Genomic DNA, 15,947 nt, shown 5'->3' on the forward strand with positions numbered 1-15,947 from the left:
CAACAAAAAATATTTTCATTATTATTAACACGGTTTAAAAAATGAACTTAATCTCTTAATGAAATATTGGGGAACACTCAGAACAAATTGTGGACTGAAGTTGGAATTTGGAAGCCTGACGAATTAGCAGTAAATCTTGCTGGATTTACTTACAAATCTTGAGATTAGTGCATAAAGATTGATAATTGAAGTTTAATTACGTATCACGATTGTCGAACATGCATCTCGTTAATGAGATCGTTTTCTGTATTGAAGAGTGTCTTCTAGACGGGTCCTTGTCTTCTCTTGTCCTTTTCTTTTCGTAGTTTATTGTCGTGACGATGATTCCGGACATAATTGCAACCCGGGACAAGAAAGGTTGCCAAATATAGAGAAAAATGCACAACATAAAAAAATCAAAAATTAAATAGAATTTTGAGGTTGGGTTCTCTTTTCCGGCATTAGAGGTTCCTTTTTGCTTTTCGAACACAACAAAGAACAGTACTCGTGAGCAATTGAAGTCATTTGTCCCGACGGAGTAGACGGCAAAAAAAGAACAAGTAGCATTCTGGCAATTGAGATTTGCTTCCACTCGCTTTGTCAGCGCGTGCATTTTAGAGCAGTGGCTGAGAAACACACCGGCCAACCGCCTCAACGGGGCAAACTCCCAACCACTTTGGGCCTCTAAATAGGATTTTGGGCAAAAATCAGTCCGCTTGCCAATTTCTTTAGAATTTTGAGAAAATGCATTGCATTTCAAAGGTACTCTAGAGTCCCTCGGTTTAAGACAAGTCCATAGGAGTTGAGCTTTTAACATTTTCAGAATATTGATGTGTTTTTTTTTTTTCCTTTTACTTTGTCCTCATTAAATTTTGATTCAAACATATTGTCATCATGCGACGTGATTGGTGAGCACAAATCTACTACTGGCAAGGCCAAATTTGATGATCGACATTCTCAAGCAAGGTTGCCTGTTGTCTATGGTCGCACGACCCTAACACTAGACTTGGTTTGTTGACGACGAGCTAGCAAAGGTTTAAGTTTTCTTTTTCTTTTTTTATAGAAAAAATAGCATATATCCTTTACAAGGGTAGTTTTTTCTAATTAAATTTTATACCAAAGTTGCTTCTCAATGTAATTTTAAATTAATACTTTTCCCAAAAATCTTACCAAACCTAGTCTAATCAAATTTATATATTGACAATTAATCTCTCATTACATCCATTTTACAAACTCCCTAGATTGCTACCGGTTGCGGTGACGTGTCATGAACTATTCTCATGCTTGATATTTTTACATTGTAGTTCTCGAGCGATCAATTTGCCTTAATAGGATGGTGTAGCTCACTCACTCTGAGAGTATCAACGAGCTTTAAATGAACCCACATCGAAATCGGACAATCGAGACAATTGTCGCTTCTTCAAATATTTCACAAAAACAAAGGCACGACTGTTTATTCATCTCACGCACGTTACGCCGTCATCATGCTTCCGATATCGATTTTATTGAGTATCGGCCGGCAAGGAAACAAAATTCCTCCCCCATGTCTTAATCTTTATTCAAATCTCCACCTGTTAAGGAAAGTTAAAAGGAAGGAGTGAAGCTAAATCAATCAAGGAATAAGATAAGAGTGAAGGAATGCAATAGTAAGATCCAAGAATTAATATAATATGGCAAGGGAGGATAAGATATGGGATGAACATCCAGAAGCCACCTACATGTCAACTGAAGCTTCAAGTCATGACCATCCTGCCAAAAAAGGCTTTTAAAGAAAAAAAGAAGAAGCAAAGTCCCACCAAAAAAAAAATAAATAAAGAAAATTATCAAAGTTCACGGTGGAAGATGGACATTTCCTGCACTCCAACCCCGCGCGTGTCGCTCACGCGCTCGAAAAAGTTCAAGCCTTTAATTCTGCAATCTTTGGACTTGAACAAGTCCTAAAACTGTTCCCTCCTGAATTAGATATCTCGGGAGGACTTCTCCTCACAAGCCATTTAAGGCATGTGAGAGGAGGTAGTATGGGATAATATCCCCATTGGGTAACCCGGCCAAGCCCGAAAGGGTTAGGGACCCACCAGGTATCCCCGCGATAAAGCCGCCAGGTGAAACATCCTGGACGCTTTACAGGGAAATGAACTGGCCCGACTCGGACAAATCCCACCCGTTCTTTTCTCCTTCCTCTAACTCACCTAATCAATTTCTCTCTCCTCTCGCCCCCACTTTCTCTCTCTAGACATGGACAAGAAACAAGGGCGAAGATTCTCGCAGCCTTGAAATTCTCTGCTTGTAATCCATCCCGCTGACAGAGCCCGACGCAACCCAACTGAAGAAACTGAAGAAGAAGAAGAAGAAGAAGAAGAAACAGAGAGGGGCGACAGAGCAGAGAGCCGCGGCAACATGGACAGCGTCCTGTGCGACGAGCTCCTCCAAGAAATCTTTACCCGCCTGTCTCCGCCGGCGACGGCGCCGCAATCTTCGCCGCCGTCGCCTTCCTCCACTTCGGTGCCGCTGGTGTCCAAGCGGTGGCTCCGCCTCTACCGCGAGTCGAGGACCGCCCTGTCCCTCCGCCTCGCCCCGAGCGCCGCCCTCATCCCCGCCCTCTCCGACTTCCTCTCCAACTACCCCTCCGTCTCCTTCCTCTCCCTCGTCCTCTCCTCCGACCCGTCCTCCGGGGCCGTCTCCGACAACCTCCTCCTCCTGCTCTGCTACCACTTCCCGCGCCTCAGGAGCCTCAAGTTCCTGGCCGGCCCCGTCTCTGTTTTCTCCCTGCTCTCTCTCGCTCGGAGCTGCGCCCACATGACCCACCTCACCGTTTCTCTCTCCAGGCCGCTGCTGTTCAACTGGGTCGTCAGGTTGCCGTCTCTCAAGGAGCTCTCGGTGCTGGTCTCGTCCCGGGATCGCGCGGAGGGCGAGCTCCAGGGGACCGGTGATTACGGGGCTTGCGAAAGCGAAGAGCTTGAGGCTGAGTTAGGGCTCGAGAGCCTCTGCTTATCCGGGGTTTCTTGCGACGACTGGGGAGTGAGTTGGCTATGGAGGAGCTGCAAGAAGCTGAGGAAATTGCAGCTGAAGAGCTGCGAAGGGATCGGCGATGGAGGGTCTTATGCGTCGTTCGGTAGGTGCTTGAAGGGTCTTCAAGAAGTTGAGCTTAGGACTTGTAGGAGCATAGTGGACGGCGTTCTTGTGAAATTGGCTGAGAATTGCGAGTTGTTGAGCTCTCTCTTGCTATACGATGGCGGTAGCAGGGACAGCCTCCTTCACTTCATAAGCAATTGCCGGTGCGATCTGCGGAAGCTCGATCTCCGCCTGCCTCTCGACTTGAAGAATGATCATCTCTTTGCCCTGTCTCTGCATTGTCGGAACATGTCGAGTCTCCGGCTTCAGAGCTGTTGCCTGGTCACCGGCGATGGCCTGAAGACTTTCGGGATTGCCATGAATAGCGGGCTCCAAGAACTGGCGTTGATCAACTGCGATGTGGTGGAGAGGGAGCCAGGCCTGCTCGCCACATTAGGACAGCACTTGGGGCAGCTCAGGAAGCTGGACTTGTCTTACAACGAGATGCTGCCGGATAAGGAGCTGATCGCGATGCTCGCCTCGTGCTCCCGTTTGATCGATCTGAGGCTGAGAGGGTGTAAAGGCCTCACCGACCCGGTCATCCTTTCAATCCACAGGAGCTGCAAGCTCCTTGAGAGCATCGACCTCATGCATTGTCGTGGGATTGGAGAGAAGTCCGTGGAGTCGTTGGTACTCAACTCTCCTCGGCTGAAGAAGTTGCAGGTCGAAGAAAGCAAGTTGTCGGACGCCACGAAAACGTGGGCGTCCCATAAATTCATCGAGGTCGTGGCCTGATCAGTCATCAAACCCGTGTAGGTACCCTGTAATTTATGTGTCATTTACTGGAAAGTACATGAAAACCTAGACATTAAGTCAACACACCAGTTCTCTTTTCTGGCTAAGTTGCAAATTCATCGTTTCAATAAACAGGAAGCAGTTATTCAGTCTGCTAAAATTGATTTCTTGTATGAATGATCGATGTGTAAATGAACGAAGATGATTGCTTCTTCGTCCGGTCTCGCCTTTTGCAGTGTTTCGATCGGAAAAAGAGCCTAAGGAATGGATCGAATTGAAGCTTTTTCATAGTTCGCAGAGTCTTTCGAATATGACGAGAGGCTCACTTTCATCCCTAGAATGCAACATAACTGAGTTCAAATTCGTGCAGAGTGGAGGTTCTTCATCGCACGATCACGCGAGAATTCTCTGCGTTCATCTTTCATCCATCATGTATGCGTGAATTTCTTGTTATGCTCGGCGTTGTTTCGAATGGAAATCTTTGCAAACGCGCATCAGCGTCGCGATTTGCAGACCCCCTTCCTGTATTTCAACTACTGCAGACTGAAAATGATGCTTCACCACATAGAATAATGTCACCATAGATCTCCTGAAATAGGCTTCTGCTATTAGGAGCCGTCGTGTTCGTAGGATCCAGAACGCTTGCCGAACCTCCGATTAGCCACCCTTGGCCGGGACCCATGGTTGCCAAGGCCATTTTTGAAAAAAAAAAAAAAAGAAAGAAAACACATCAGGTTATAATTATGCATATGTTATGTAGAATTAGGACATCATTTGTACATCATTGCACATTAAGTTAAAATTGCATATTTCATTTAAATTGTGATTGATTTGGATAGACTGCATCTTAGTTTAGAGATTGTTAAGTTAAGATAATATCTTGGTTTTAATTAGAGTTTAGCCTAACCTAATCCTTAATATAAATTGGGTAGAATCTTAATTTAGTTAGATAATTTTCACATTTTTCTAATTTCGAATTTCATAAAAAAAATACAAAAAAAAAATGTCTTAGAATAAATTAGTTTCAATCTCTAGGATAGATTGCATTCTTTTAAGAAAAAGAAAATAAAAATGTCATGTGCATGTCATTAGGATTATATTCATGAAATGCATGTCATTTAGTGATGGTTGCTAGGTCCATTTAATTAGAAATTACATGTCATTAGAATTAGGTCATTTAGTTAATATTGAATTGCATATTGCATGATTTTCATTAATCAAGTGAAAAAAAAATTGCGTGTTAATTAAAAATCATATCTAGGGTTATTGATGTAGATTCTAATTTAACATTGCAGATTCTTTCGTTGCTTTGAGGTAAGTTTTTGCAATTTATTCATTGTTTATCTAGGTGTTAAATTGGTGATTTGCGTACCTGCATGATCACCTCACATGTTAGGGAAATAGATTTAAAATCAATTTAAGCTACCTACAAAAAACATTTTTGAAAATAAAAGAATGGTACCGAAAGGACATTAGAGAAATCTAGTATAACCAAGTCCCCGTACCTATAGTTTCTAGTTAGTAGGAATAAAGTAAAACTCCCGTTACTTTACTTGGGTTTCCAATCGACCCACCAAAAATAGATTAGTGGCGACTCTTAGATAAAAATCTATATGCATGTTAAGAATTTGAACATAAGTCGCGAATTGGTATGGGTTTGGGAGGCAGTTAGTTAAGTCAGCTAATAATCCATTAGCTAAATTTTAGGTAGTTCACCCGAAAAATTTGTCGCGACATTATGCATTCAAATTGGACCTCAACCGGATTTGTTTGTTTAAAAAATCGGATTCCGAGAAAAATGAATTAAAATTCTGAATTGAAGAAAATAGCCATTTTTGTTGCCCGAGATTTATTGTTCGAGGGAGATTTTGTGCAAGAAAGCAAGTGGGGATTAAGTGCTTTAGCATGGGAATTTTTGGAGATCAAATTGGACTAAACAAAAGCAACTGAGACAAGGATTTTTGGATTATGGAAAATCCTTTTAGCTTTTCTTAATTTCTTCCCTATTTGTTTTTTCCTCCCCTCCCCACTTGGCCGACGTCCCCACCTCACTCGCACACTCTCTCTCTCTCTCTCTCTCTCTCACTCGCGCGATCCCCATCCCCCACCGACGTTCCCTCCTTTTCCCTTTGCCATGCCCCATCTTCTTTCTCCCTTTCCTTTGACTTTTTCTTTTCTTTTTGATCTTATCTCCTTCTCACTTATTCCCCACGTTACCGACGCACCCCCATTCCCCTTCTCTCCTTTTTCTTTCGTTCGGTTCCCCTTCAGCTTCTCATATTTTCTTTCAATTTTTCGGTTCTTCATGTGCCCGATCGAAGACCGAGCCATCCCCCTCGAATCCTCCTCCTTTGCTGTTTGTTTTTGTTGCACCGAAACAGTCCGTTGAAGCTGCAAAACCAGCCCTTCTCTCCGTGCGAAATCAGCTGCTCAAATCAGCCCATCATCCAAGGAAAACCAGCAGCGTTGTGGGTTTTGCAGGCCAATTTTCGGGCCCAATTTGTGCCCCGTTGGTGTCGCTGCTTTGGAGAGGATCGAGCCTCGTCGCGTCCTCGTCGTTTTGATTCAAGCTGATCATTAAACGGGTGAGTTTAACTCACTAAACCTCGCTTAGTAGACTAATGATGCTTAAGGGTTTATTAGTGTTAATTAAGCATGATTAGGAAGTTAGATTAGTTTAGATTAATTAAATTAGTGACTTATTAATACATGTTAGGTGGTTAGACTTAGCAATTAGCATGTAGACATGTCCTATTAATCATTGAATGTGTCTCAGGATTTTTCCCGATCCATTTTGGCTTCTAATTAGGCATTACGGGCCTAAGTTGGATTTTTAGTAATTATTTATTTAATTTTCTAAATTATTAAATTATTTATTTATTTTCCAGAAATTCAACCTAGGGATAGTCGGTGACCGGAATTTTATACATATTATGGTGGTGCAGTCCGTTTATTTAATTGAGCCCTAATTTGTGAGATATTGATTTAATTGTGATTTTAGGATTTATTTCCTAAATTAAATGATTTTTGGAAATTAATTGAAAAATAACCGGACATCGGTTAATAGTGCCAAAAATATTTGGTGGACTACAGAAAATGGTGGGATTTGTGAAAAAGGAAAATATGATATTTTGGCTAAGACCGACCATGTACCCACACACGTGTATTTTTATCGGGACGGATAAAAATGTCGAATTGGTTTGCATGGTTGGGTGTGATATACTATATCAGCCTATGGGCGATATGTCAGCTTAGCGAAAACAGTATACCGATGTACTATATCATCCTATGGGCTGTGATATATCAGCTTAGCGAGAGCAGTATATCTTATCAGCTTAGAGAGAGCATTATTAGTGTACTATATCAGCTTGCGGACGATATATCAGCTTAGCGAGAGCAGTGCACTATTTATCAGCTTAACGCGAGCTATACCATCTATATATCGCTTAGAGTGAGCAGTCTTGGACTATAATCGGACTTAATAAATAGTATGAGATGAGCCGATCAAGAAAGGGTCATGGTGACATGTAATCGAATAAGTCGATTGATCAATAATTTGATATGATGTGATGAGTTGATTGATTGAGTGCCTATTTGAATTGACTTACAGGTGAAATCTGAAGTCGGGTAAGTCCTCTGACCTATGTTGTGCATAAGCAACCCTTATGGCATATTGGCCTTCTAATCGAGTCTTAGGAAGTAGAACTCGCTAAGACATTATCTCACTAGTTATTGTATAACCATTTTCAGGTCTTTAGAAGATGTTGGTGGAGGACCGGGAACCCTAGAGTCTGAGAAGATGGAAGAAATAGAATCGGCAATCTGTCTGGCTAGTAAGTCATAGGACAGCTCTTTTTTGGTTAAGCCGATATTTTGTAAATAGCATGTTATTGTATATAAACTTGTTTGTTTATAAAAGGCCGTTTTGGTTGGAAAATTTGTGACCCTACTTTTCTATCCCATTATTTTATTGTTTGGGGATTTATTTATATGTTTCCGCATGCATATTAAAATGAATAGGTTGGCGATGCATCTTGGAACGTCGCTATTATATCGACCAGGAGAGGGATGGGTGCACATCCAAGGATCAGGGCGTGACAATACCTAAACTCCCTACCTCCCCCTTCTCATGTAAGAAAGGTGTCTATTGAGACAAACCTTCACTAATGTATATTTAAATTGTCGGTAAGTTCTTAATCAATACCGGCTATTATTAATACCTGACTGTAATTTATGCCTTCCAAATTTTTAGGTCGTGTTTTTCACCATTAAAGTTGATTTAACTAGGTGTGATTCATTACAATCTACTGGAGATTATGCCCAAACTGAAAAAATTTCTTTTTCAGCCAGGACAACGCTTTTGATTAAGCGGGTCCGATCCATATCCAATCCCTTTGATCGCATTGGTTTTACGGACCAGAGTCTAGGCGAGAATTCTGCAAATTGTAGTTGCACTCCTGACACAATTGCAAGAGATAAAGCCTTTGATGGAGGAGCTAAAAGTCAAATGTAAGTAATGTGAGCAAAAATATACCTCGCTGTGAGCACAATGACTACTTATTACCTCTATTCATTTTAGCAATTTGCTTACGGTTGGGTTGTTTTTATTATTGCTAGTTGGTTTTTGAGTATTTTTGGCTGTCAACATTATATTTGCGTATTGTCCCAGACAACTAATAAGAAGTTTTCAATCTATATTGATAAGTTTCTATTAATCGCTGGCATGTATGGAATGATTTTTACTTTTTACTTTTTCGCTTAACTTAAATCTTATAGTTCACACACTTTTAACTTTTCTTTAAATCCAAAACTTTCTAAACTTTTATAGTACTCAAATTTTAGCATAAAGACTCATATTTTATTTTTTTCATAATTTTTCGAAATTTTAGTGATCTTTTAAGTTTTGACTTGGAAAAGTAAAAAGTACTATTTAGTTTTATTTAAATTCAAACAAACGTGCACATTTTTTAGATTGAGTCGGTAAATGTTCGAGAAAATATTTTATAGTTTACCTTTTCGCAACATGCTCATAAGTTCAGGTGAAGGATAATACAGTGTTGATTTCAATTAATACTGAGAAGTTACTCATCGACTCATATATTTAGCATAAAAGGTTGGTAGATATTTATGTCACGTCGATAATTGCATATATATGTATCAGTAGATACCATTTAAATAACTTCATATACCATTCAAATAACTTTATTACTATCCGAAAGTGTGGTAAATTCCTTTAATATGATGATAATCTTTGAAAGTGTATATTTAGATTGCTGGTAAGTGGTAAGTTCTTCATCAATGGCGACTGTTATTGAAACCTGATAGAAATTTATTCCTTTCAAATCTTTAGGTTGTGTTTTTTACCATTAACGTTGATTTAACAGAGTGTGATTTATTAAAATCCAATGGAGATTACGCACAATCAGAAGAAAATTTCTTGTCTGGCCCAGGACAACGCTTTTGATTATGCGGGTCCAATGCAAATCCAATCCCTCTGATCACATTGGTCTTACAGACCGGGCCTACGCAATAATTCTGCTAATGCTAGTTGCACTCATGATACAATTGCAAAAGACAAAGCCTTGCGGTTCATGGCGCAAAGCAATCTGATCAAAAGAAGAAGAAGAAGAAGAAGAAGAAGAAGAAGCTAAAAGTCATATGTAAGTAATGTATAAACATTATCCAGCTAACTCATGTACAGGTCACTGTAAAGACTTATAGTATGACAAAAATAACTATAAGTTTCCAGCAATACTTTTATTCTTTTTGAATCGGGATGAATCAAACTTGCGGACAAGCATGGTTTTTTAAGCTACAAAGATATCACAATAAACCTGCGCACCGAGCTGAGAATGGTCCCAATGCATTCTTAGCTGCAATTACTTTGTTGACCAACATTTTCCATTTGGACTCATCTTTCTTGCTTTGATGCCGAATCTTCACCCTAAATTGTCTGGCAAAAGCAAAAGAGACATTATGTAGAGCAATCAATTTCACAATACAAATCAGTTCAACGAAGGTGCTGCTCAACTCTACACCCCAATAAGATGACTTAGCCCCGATATGCATCTCGCGTAATCACTTAATTTTAAATCATTGAAGAATCATTTGGGAAGAAAAACATGCTTGCCTTAAAAAAGTTATGACTCGTCAACCAGTTTCTTCAGATCAGTGTTGGGACTTTTTTCCATGCAAGACACTAGAAATACGAACTTATGAGTCAGTAATGCAATTCTCACTTGACCATCTGGAGTGAGTTTCCCTCAATATCCAATGCTTTTTATGACCTATTTAGTTAGCTGAATGAACTGGGCCCAGTGGTAAGGGAATTAGGTGGGGTGGGGATGTTTAGTTTCAAATGTGGGGTTCAACTCCCACATCTACAAAGAGGCAAAGTAAAAGTTTGAGAGAGAGAGAGAGAAAAGGATTAGAATAGGACTAACCAAACAGAAAAAAAAATGTGTGAACGAAAAACAACCCATACATCTTGGGCAGTCACATCTAGACACATCCTGCATCCATCTAAACTTCTCCAGATTAAAATTGAGGTTACAAACATAGAAGTTCTTTGACTTACCTACAGAGAGGAACCTTGCAATCATCAGGCTCGGTACACATCCGAGAGTGCATTTCAAGAAGCTGCCACATGCGCTTGCAGTGTACACATCCTCCAGGAACGCGGATCTTGCAACTGGCAAAATGACGTACTAAGGTCTTAAGTCCTTTACAAGCAGGAATCCACAGGCAGGCTGCGATGCTCTAAGGAGTTTGTCGCATGGTCCAATCATCCTGCAACCATCGCTGCATATGCGAAGGAGGGGTTCCTTGGCCTCGTAGAGTTGCAAGTACACCTGTCTCTCTTCCGTCTTCCTCAGCCTCTCGTGTTTCCTCTGCAACATCGGTAGTCGTAAGACCGCAATGCAAACAATTTTGGACAGTTAATTTAATCATGAAACTAACATATCCACCAGTATGAGAATGATGCGTAGTTATTTTCGTAAGGGAGGAGTAATGACCGATCTTCCAGGATTCAATCTGGTTGTCATGTTGACAAAAGTGAAATCACCACCTTGCTCAATAGCAACCAGAGGAACTTGATGCGAAGAGTAACGTAACCAAAAAGATAAGAATGTAGACATCCAGTGATTCTTTGCTATGAAGGACTTGGAAGAGGCTAAGAGCACAATGTTGATGCTACTGTCAAAAACAGAAGATTGGATAGAGCGGAAGCATCTCTTAATTCTAGGGCATCTAAAGAAGGAAACACAAGCACAAAATTGAGAACAATCTTGAGAAATTTTTTCAAGGAAATTTATGGGAGAGGCTAAATCAAGGGGGAAAAGAATAACCAAGAACACATCAGTAGTAAAACCCTCACACGGATCTAGAACCGATGAGACCTGCCCTATCTATGTGGGAAGTCTTACTACTAACAGTAGTAGAAGCAGCAGCAGCAGGAGCTAGAGATTTGTGATGGACCATGGTCCATGACTATCAATCTCCCAAACATGACTATCAACCACCTGCGTCTTGCGGCTACCACGGTCAACCACCATCCATTACCAGACTCTTCCTTTCTCAGCATAACGAAAATGACCAGAACATGAGCAAATGGGATGCAAGGGAGATGGCTCTCAAAAAAACTCATCTCGGATCATTGTCAAATGCTATATTGACTCCATTTCATTTCTTTTATCACTGAGTCACCATCGCAGCGAGCACAGCAACAACAGAGCAACATAAAAACAAAAGGTGCAGATTCGATCATAAGTAACATGGAAATCAAACTGCAATTGTGCTCAGTGATTGATGAAGAATTCCTTTCATGCAGAACATGTCCACATACATTCAAAGTGATCCAGAGTCAGTGACAAATTACATGCTAATTTGGTTCGGCATCCGAGACGTTCCTATATGCAATACTAAAGCAACGTTTCAATTTGACAATACTAAAGCATCAATGATTTAAACCAATTCGTCAAAAAAAAAAAAATCTGTTTTCGCATAACACCGCCATGACATTGATCTCTGCTCTTAATCCTAAATTAAGTCAACCGAGACAAAAGGTTTTGAATTTCACGTTACCGAAGAGGAATCTTGATCATGACCGAAGCTTACAGTAACAAGAAGAAGTCCTGGAAGGTGATCAACTTCGGTGGTGATGCCCGAACCGAGATTGAAGCTTTTCAAGCTTCGCGACCTGGAAAACAGGGAGAAGCAGAGCAGGAAAGGTCCAGCTCAGGAATGCTGAGAAACGACGGCGACGAAAGCAATGGCGATGGGGACGATCAGAATCAGGATCTGAAAGCAAACTTCAGTCAGTACTCAAAGCCGTCGGAAGCTCTCGGTTTCGGCAAGGAGACGAGGCCGCTTGACAAATTTCGACCGGGGTTCCTTTCTTTGTTTTTTTTTTTTTTTGTGGGGGAGGGCCTTCTTTTGTTATGGGTTGCATTAAGATATGGAACGAAGGCAACTTGGGTCGAGAGTGAACTCGCATGAACGGACCCTTCCGAATTGGCTCCCATTTTTATTTGTTATTTATTATTTATTTATCTTGCTATTTATTTATTTATATTTTGATTTTGTACTTTTACTACGGTGAAAATTTGAATTGTTAATAAAATTCAAGTGCCAGTAATGGGTAATGTTGATTTTGGCAAAAACTATTGGCAACTCTTAAAACAGCTATTGGATCCCAAAGAGTCTCTAACAACATTGTTGAAGACATCTATATAATAAGGATCAAAGAAGCATAGAGAAGGTTGGATGGAAAAATTGGAAGTATTGCTATTGTGTTTCATCTATCTCCTCTTTAATTAGAAAGTTTCACTATTCTTGTAATCGTTTTGAGAACAAGTGTATATGTAAGAGTGATTGTGTCTCAATATTGTGTTCTATACACTTATTGATTGTAGGTGTCCTAAAGATTACTAATGGAATCTAATCCATGTTAAATGTATCACCTGGAGAGTAAACGTAAACAGGCTTTACATATTCTATCCAACATTATCATCATTACGTGCTCACCAACACCACCTTCGCATAGTCTCAGTGGATAACCTCTCATGCACGTAATTGCCCTTAGTTATTTTTTGTGTTGTTTACTTATGTTTCACAAAAGTTCTTCATAGTCATCATTGAACTAATTAACCCCTTCTAGGTTGTATTATTAGTCCCAACATAATAGATATTAATAAATATAGTTGTTGATAGAAATAAGATACTTAGGTTGGAAAGGAGAGTGAAGCTAGGCTTTTGGCAACAACAGAAAGAAATTGGTAATGATTGAAATTGATTGGGTTATAATCAACTAGAAGACTTGTGTTTCCACTATTCTTTCATCTTACTCTTGATTTTCGCCATCATTGCTATTATGATCATTTCTTTTATCTTTTACGGCCCGGACACCACTTCTTTACTTCGCTTTTATATCCTGACGCCATCTTCATCCATTCAGTAGTGCAGTTTCCACTACGACATTCATATACGATATCTATTGTTTTAGTAGCAAAGGGATTACATGTGAACAAAAATCAGACATAAAATTGCACGTGGAACTAAATCTTTTATTAATTATTCTAAAGTTATAGAAACATAGCATTCATCGGAAAATACTACAGCTTACGATCGAGAATTAGCAAAATCATGTAATACCCAACTAATTGACTAAATAGGCATATGTTTGGTGAAGATATGATGGAATCATATTTGGATCTTAAGGTTTATCATTTAAAATAATGAGATAAGTATTGTGGAAGTCCTAAAATTTGTTACGAAAATACAATTGAGTTCTAAAACTTGCAAAAAGTGCAATCAAGTCCTAAAACTTGTCAAAATGGTTCAATTGAGTCATAAAATTAACACCGTCGCTTTATTGACAGAAAATGCTGACATGGCATTTTAAATTATTTTTATATTCTAGCTGGCTTTTTAAAATAATTTTTATTCAAATTAAAGAAAATTATATTTAAAAACTAAAATTCATTTTTTAAAAAAACTGTTAAAAAAGAAAAAAAAAAAAAAAGGGCAGGAGTCACGGGCCACCCATTGCCGAGGGGCCTTTTTAAAAAATTGAATAAAAAATTATTCTAAAAAGCAAACTAGAAAATAAAAAATAATTTAAAATACTACGTCGGCGCCACATCAGCATTTTCCATTAATAAGACTATCGGTGTTAACTTTAGGACTCAATTGAATCGTTTTGACAAGTTTTAGGACTTGATTGCACTTTTTGCAAGTTTTAGAACTCAATTGCATTTTCGTGACAAGTTTTAGGACTTCTACAGCACTTATCCCTAAAATAATCTTAGAACTGTGCTCACCATTTTAGAGGTGGCCTTATACAATGTTATATAATTTATATAGATGCATACGGCGGTTTGCACACTCTAAAATCAATCAACTTGTCTATTTTTTTATAGCTTGTCTTTCTCAAAGGACAAAAGACGATATTATCGAGTCTGCTACCGGTACTATTTTATTACGGTAATCCATAATTAAGTCTTAACCTCATTGGGTAATAGCCCAACCAATTTGTATATAATTGCATATCAGTAAGCATATCATATTTGTATGACGCCAAGAGGTTGATGTCATATAGCTGACAAAAAAAAAAAAAAAAAAAGGACTAGAACTCCTTCTCTTTCTCAAAGGACAAAGACCATATTATCGAGTCAATTACATGCTTTCACATGCTTGGACTGCTTAATCTTCTATCTTCCTAAACAAATGTGATACTTAGCCCTTTACTCTAAACATATAGAGATTCTCAAGGTTGCCTAGGTGTTTACACATCTGATCGGCTCGTGTGTTCGTTATTTTTTGTAGTCTAACTTTCAATAAGAGATAAAAGAGACCAGACAAGCATAAACCAAGTGAAGGGTTGTTGATTGCTTTACTAATGAAGGGGATATGAAAGCTATGCCAATGGAAGATGTTGTCGTCTTCAACTCTTTTCACTCTCTTAAAGAAGTGAATTCTATTTTTCAAGAAGGTCAATCTCATGAGAAAAACAATGAAAATTGAAAAGGCAATTACATCATCAAATTTCAACATTGGGATTTTCAAAGTGATAATAAACAACTGAATTAATTAGATGGCGCTTTCAATTCAATAATTTCTGCTCCCAATGAAATCTAAGGCAGCTTAATAGGCTTGAACTCTGTCCACCATACCCCAACAAGAAGTAACAACAACAAAGAGGTACACATCCATTGACGTTTCATCCATCACGAGAGCTTGGGCAAAACATTTAAAAAAGGGGTCCTACTTTTCTGTGTTCTTAATGATGGAAATTAAGTTATCAATTGGTGAACCACGTGTGTGTATATATATATATATGGACCATGTCTGTAAAGAAATTGAAGCACATTCTACTGTCCATCTTCTTACATTTTGGACGATTTTCCCCATTAGGGATAATTGTCCAAAAAGTCTTTTTGTGGGCATGTCTCATCAACTACCATCAAAGAGAACGATTATGAGATCCAAGTAAACAGAAGAAATAAATGGAAGATCATATTCTTACAAATATAGAAAAAAATGGAAGAGTTGCTTATGCAAAAGCGTAAATCCGACCAGTTCATATTCACCCCATATTGTTAGCTGAAGCTAACGCCCTAGGGCATGTCTCTCCCATTTGACTTGCAGCAAGAGCTTGAGATATGGTTATAACTCTAGCTAAATAGTTGTTTCCTTCAAGACAGAACCTAATATATGGTAACCAGTTAGAACATGGCAAGAACAAGATTCTATGCTATATTAATCCAGACATCTGTAATTGGTTTTAGCCAAGAAATGTTTTTGAGTTTTTTTTTTTTTTCCTTAAAGCTCAATAATTTGACTTGTAACCTAAAGAATAGCTAATAGGGTTTTTTCCAGAAACACAACGAGTTGGTGAGTTTTTGCTATTCACTAAGTTTCGATTAGCAAGACAAAATGCATTTGTAACATACTAATTCCCCGAACCACTTTATTCTTGTGGGTTCGGACATAGTCACAATGGTATCAACAACACCAGCTATACAAGTTTGTTCTAAACTCACCTTATGGCCCGAAGGTGACAATTTAATTTCGTACTTCTATTTAACTTGTAACACACGACTTTCAATAGGGGCTTCACA

The 15,947-nt window shown here is 39.0% G+C and overlaps 2 protein-coding genes and 1 pseudogene across 5 annotated transcripts; 2 read left to right on the forward strand and 1 right to left on the reverse strand.

The window, feature by feature from the left end:
• The first annotated feature begins 2,139 nt into the window (after positions 1–2,139).
• LOC104457177 (F-box/LRR-repeat protein 3) lies at positions 2,140–4,043 on the forward strand. Its single transcript, XM_010072116.3, has one exon. It carries the CDS (start codon positions 2,377–2,379, stop codon positions 3,823–3,825), a length of 1,449 nt encoding a protein of 482 aa, XP_010070418.2. The 5' UTR covers positions 2,140–2,376; the 3' UTR covers positions 3,826–4,043.
• A 1,904-nt stretch (positions 4,044–5,947) lies between these two features.
• On the forward strand, positions 5,948–9,682 carry LOC104428033. Of its 4 annotated transcripts, none has more exons than XM_039302155.1 (5): positions 5,948–6,410; positions 7,576–7,658; positions 7,846–7,956; positions 8,172–8,334; positions 9,341–9,682. In XM_039302155.1, the coding sequence occupies exons 2-5, from the start codon at positions 7,625–7,627 to the stop codon at positions 9,474–9,476; spliced, it is 444 nt and encodes a 147-aa protein (XP_039158089.1). In that variant the 5' UTR covers positions 5,948–6,410; positions 7,576–7,624; the 3' UTR covers positions 9,477–9,682. The 4 variants fall into 4 exon arrangements, 3 of the variants coding, with proteins under 3 accessions (XP_039158089.1, XP_039158086.1, XP_039158092.1); XM_039302152.1 differs by having other exon boundaries at positions 5,951–6,410; positions 9,276–9,468; XM_039302158.1 differs by having other exon boundaries at positions 5,953–6,410; positions 9,210–9,468.
• Positions 9,474–15,947, reverse strand: part of LOC104428073 — a 104,901-nt pseudogene continuing 98,427 nt past the window's right edge.

The sequence above is a fragment of the Eucalyptus grandis genome, chromosome 1, assembly GCF_016545825.1.
Source record: "Eucalyptus grandis isolate ANBG69807.140 chromosome 1, ASM1654582v1, whole genome shotgun sequence".
In the NCBI taxonomy this organism is placed as follows: domain Eukaryota; kingdom Viridiplantae; phylum Streptophyta; class Magnoliopsida; order Myrtales; family Myrtaceae; genus Eucalyptus; species Eucalyptus grandis.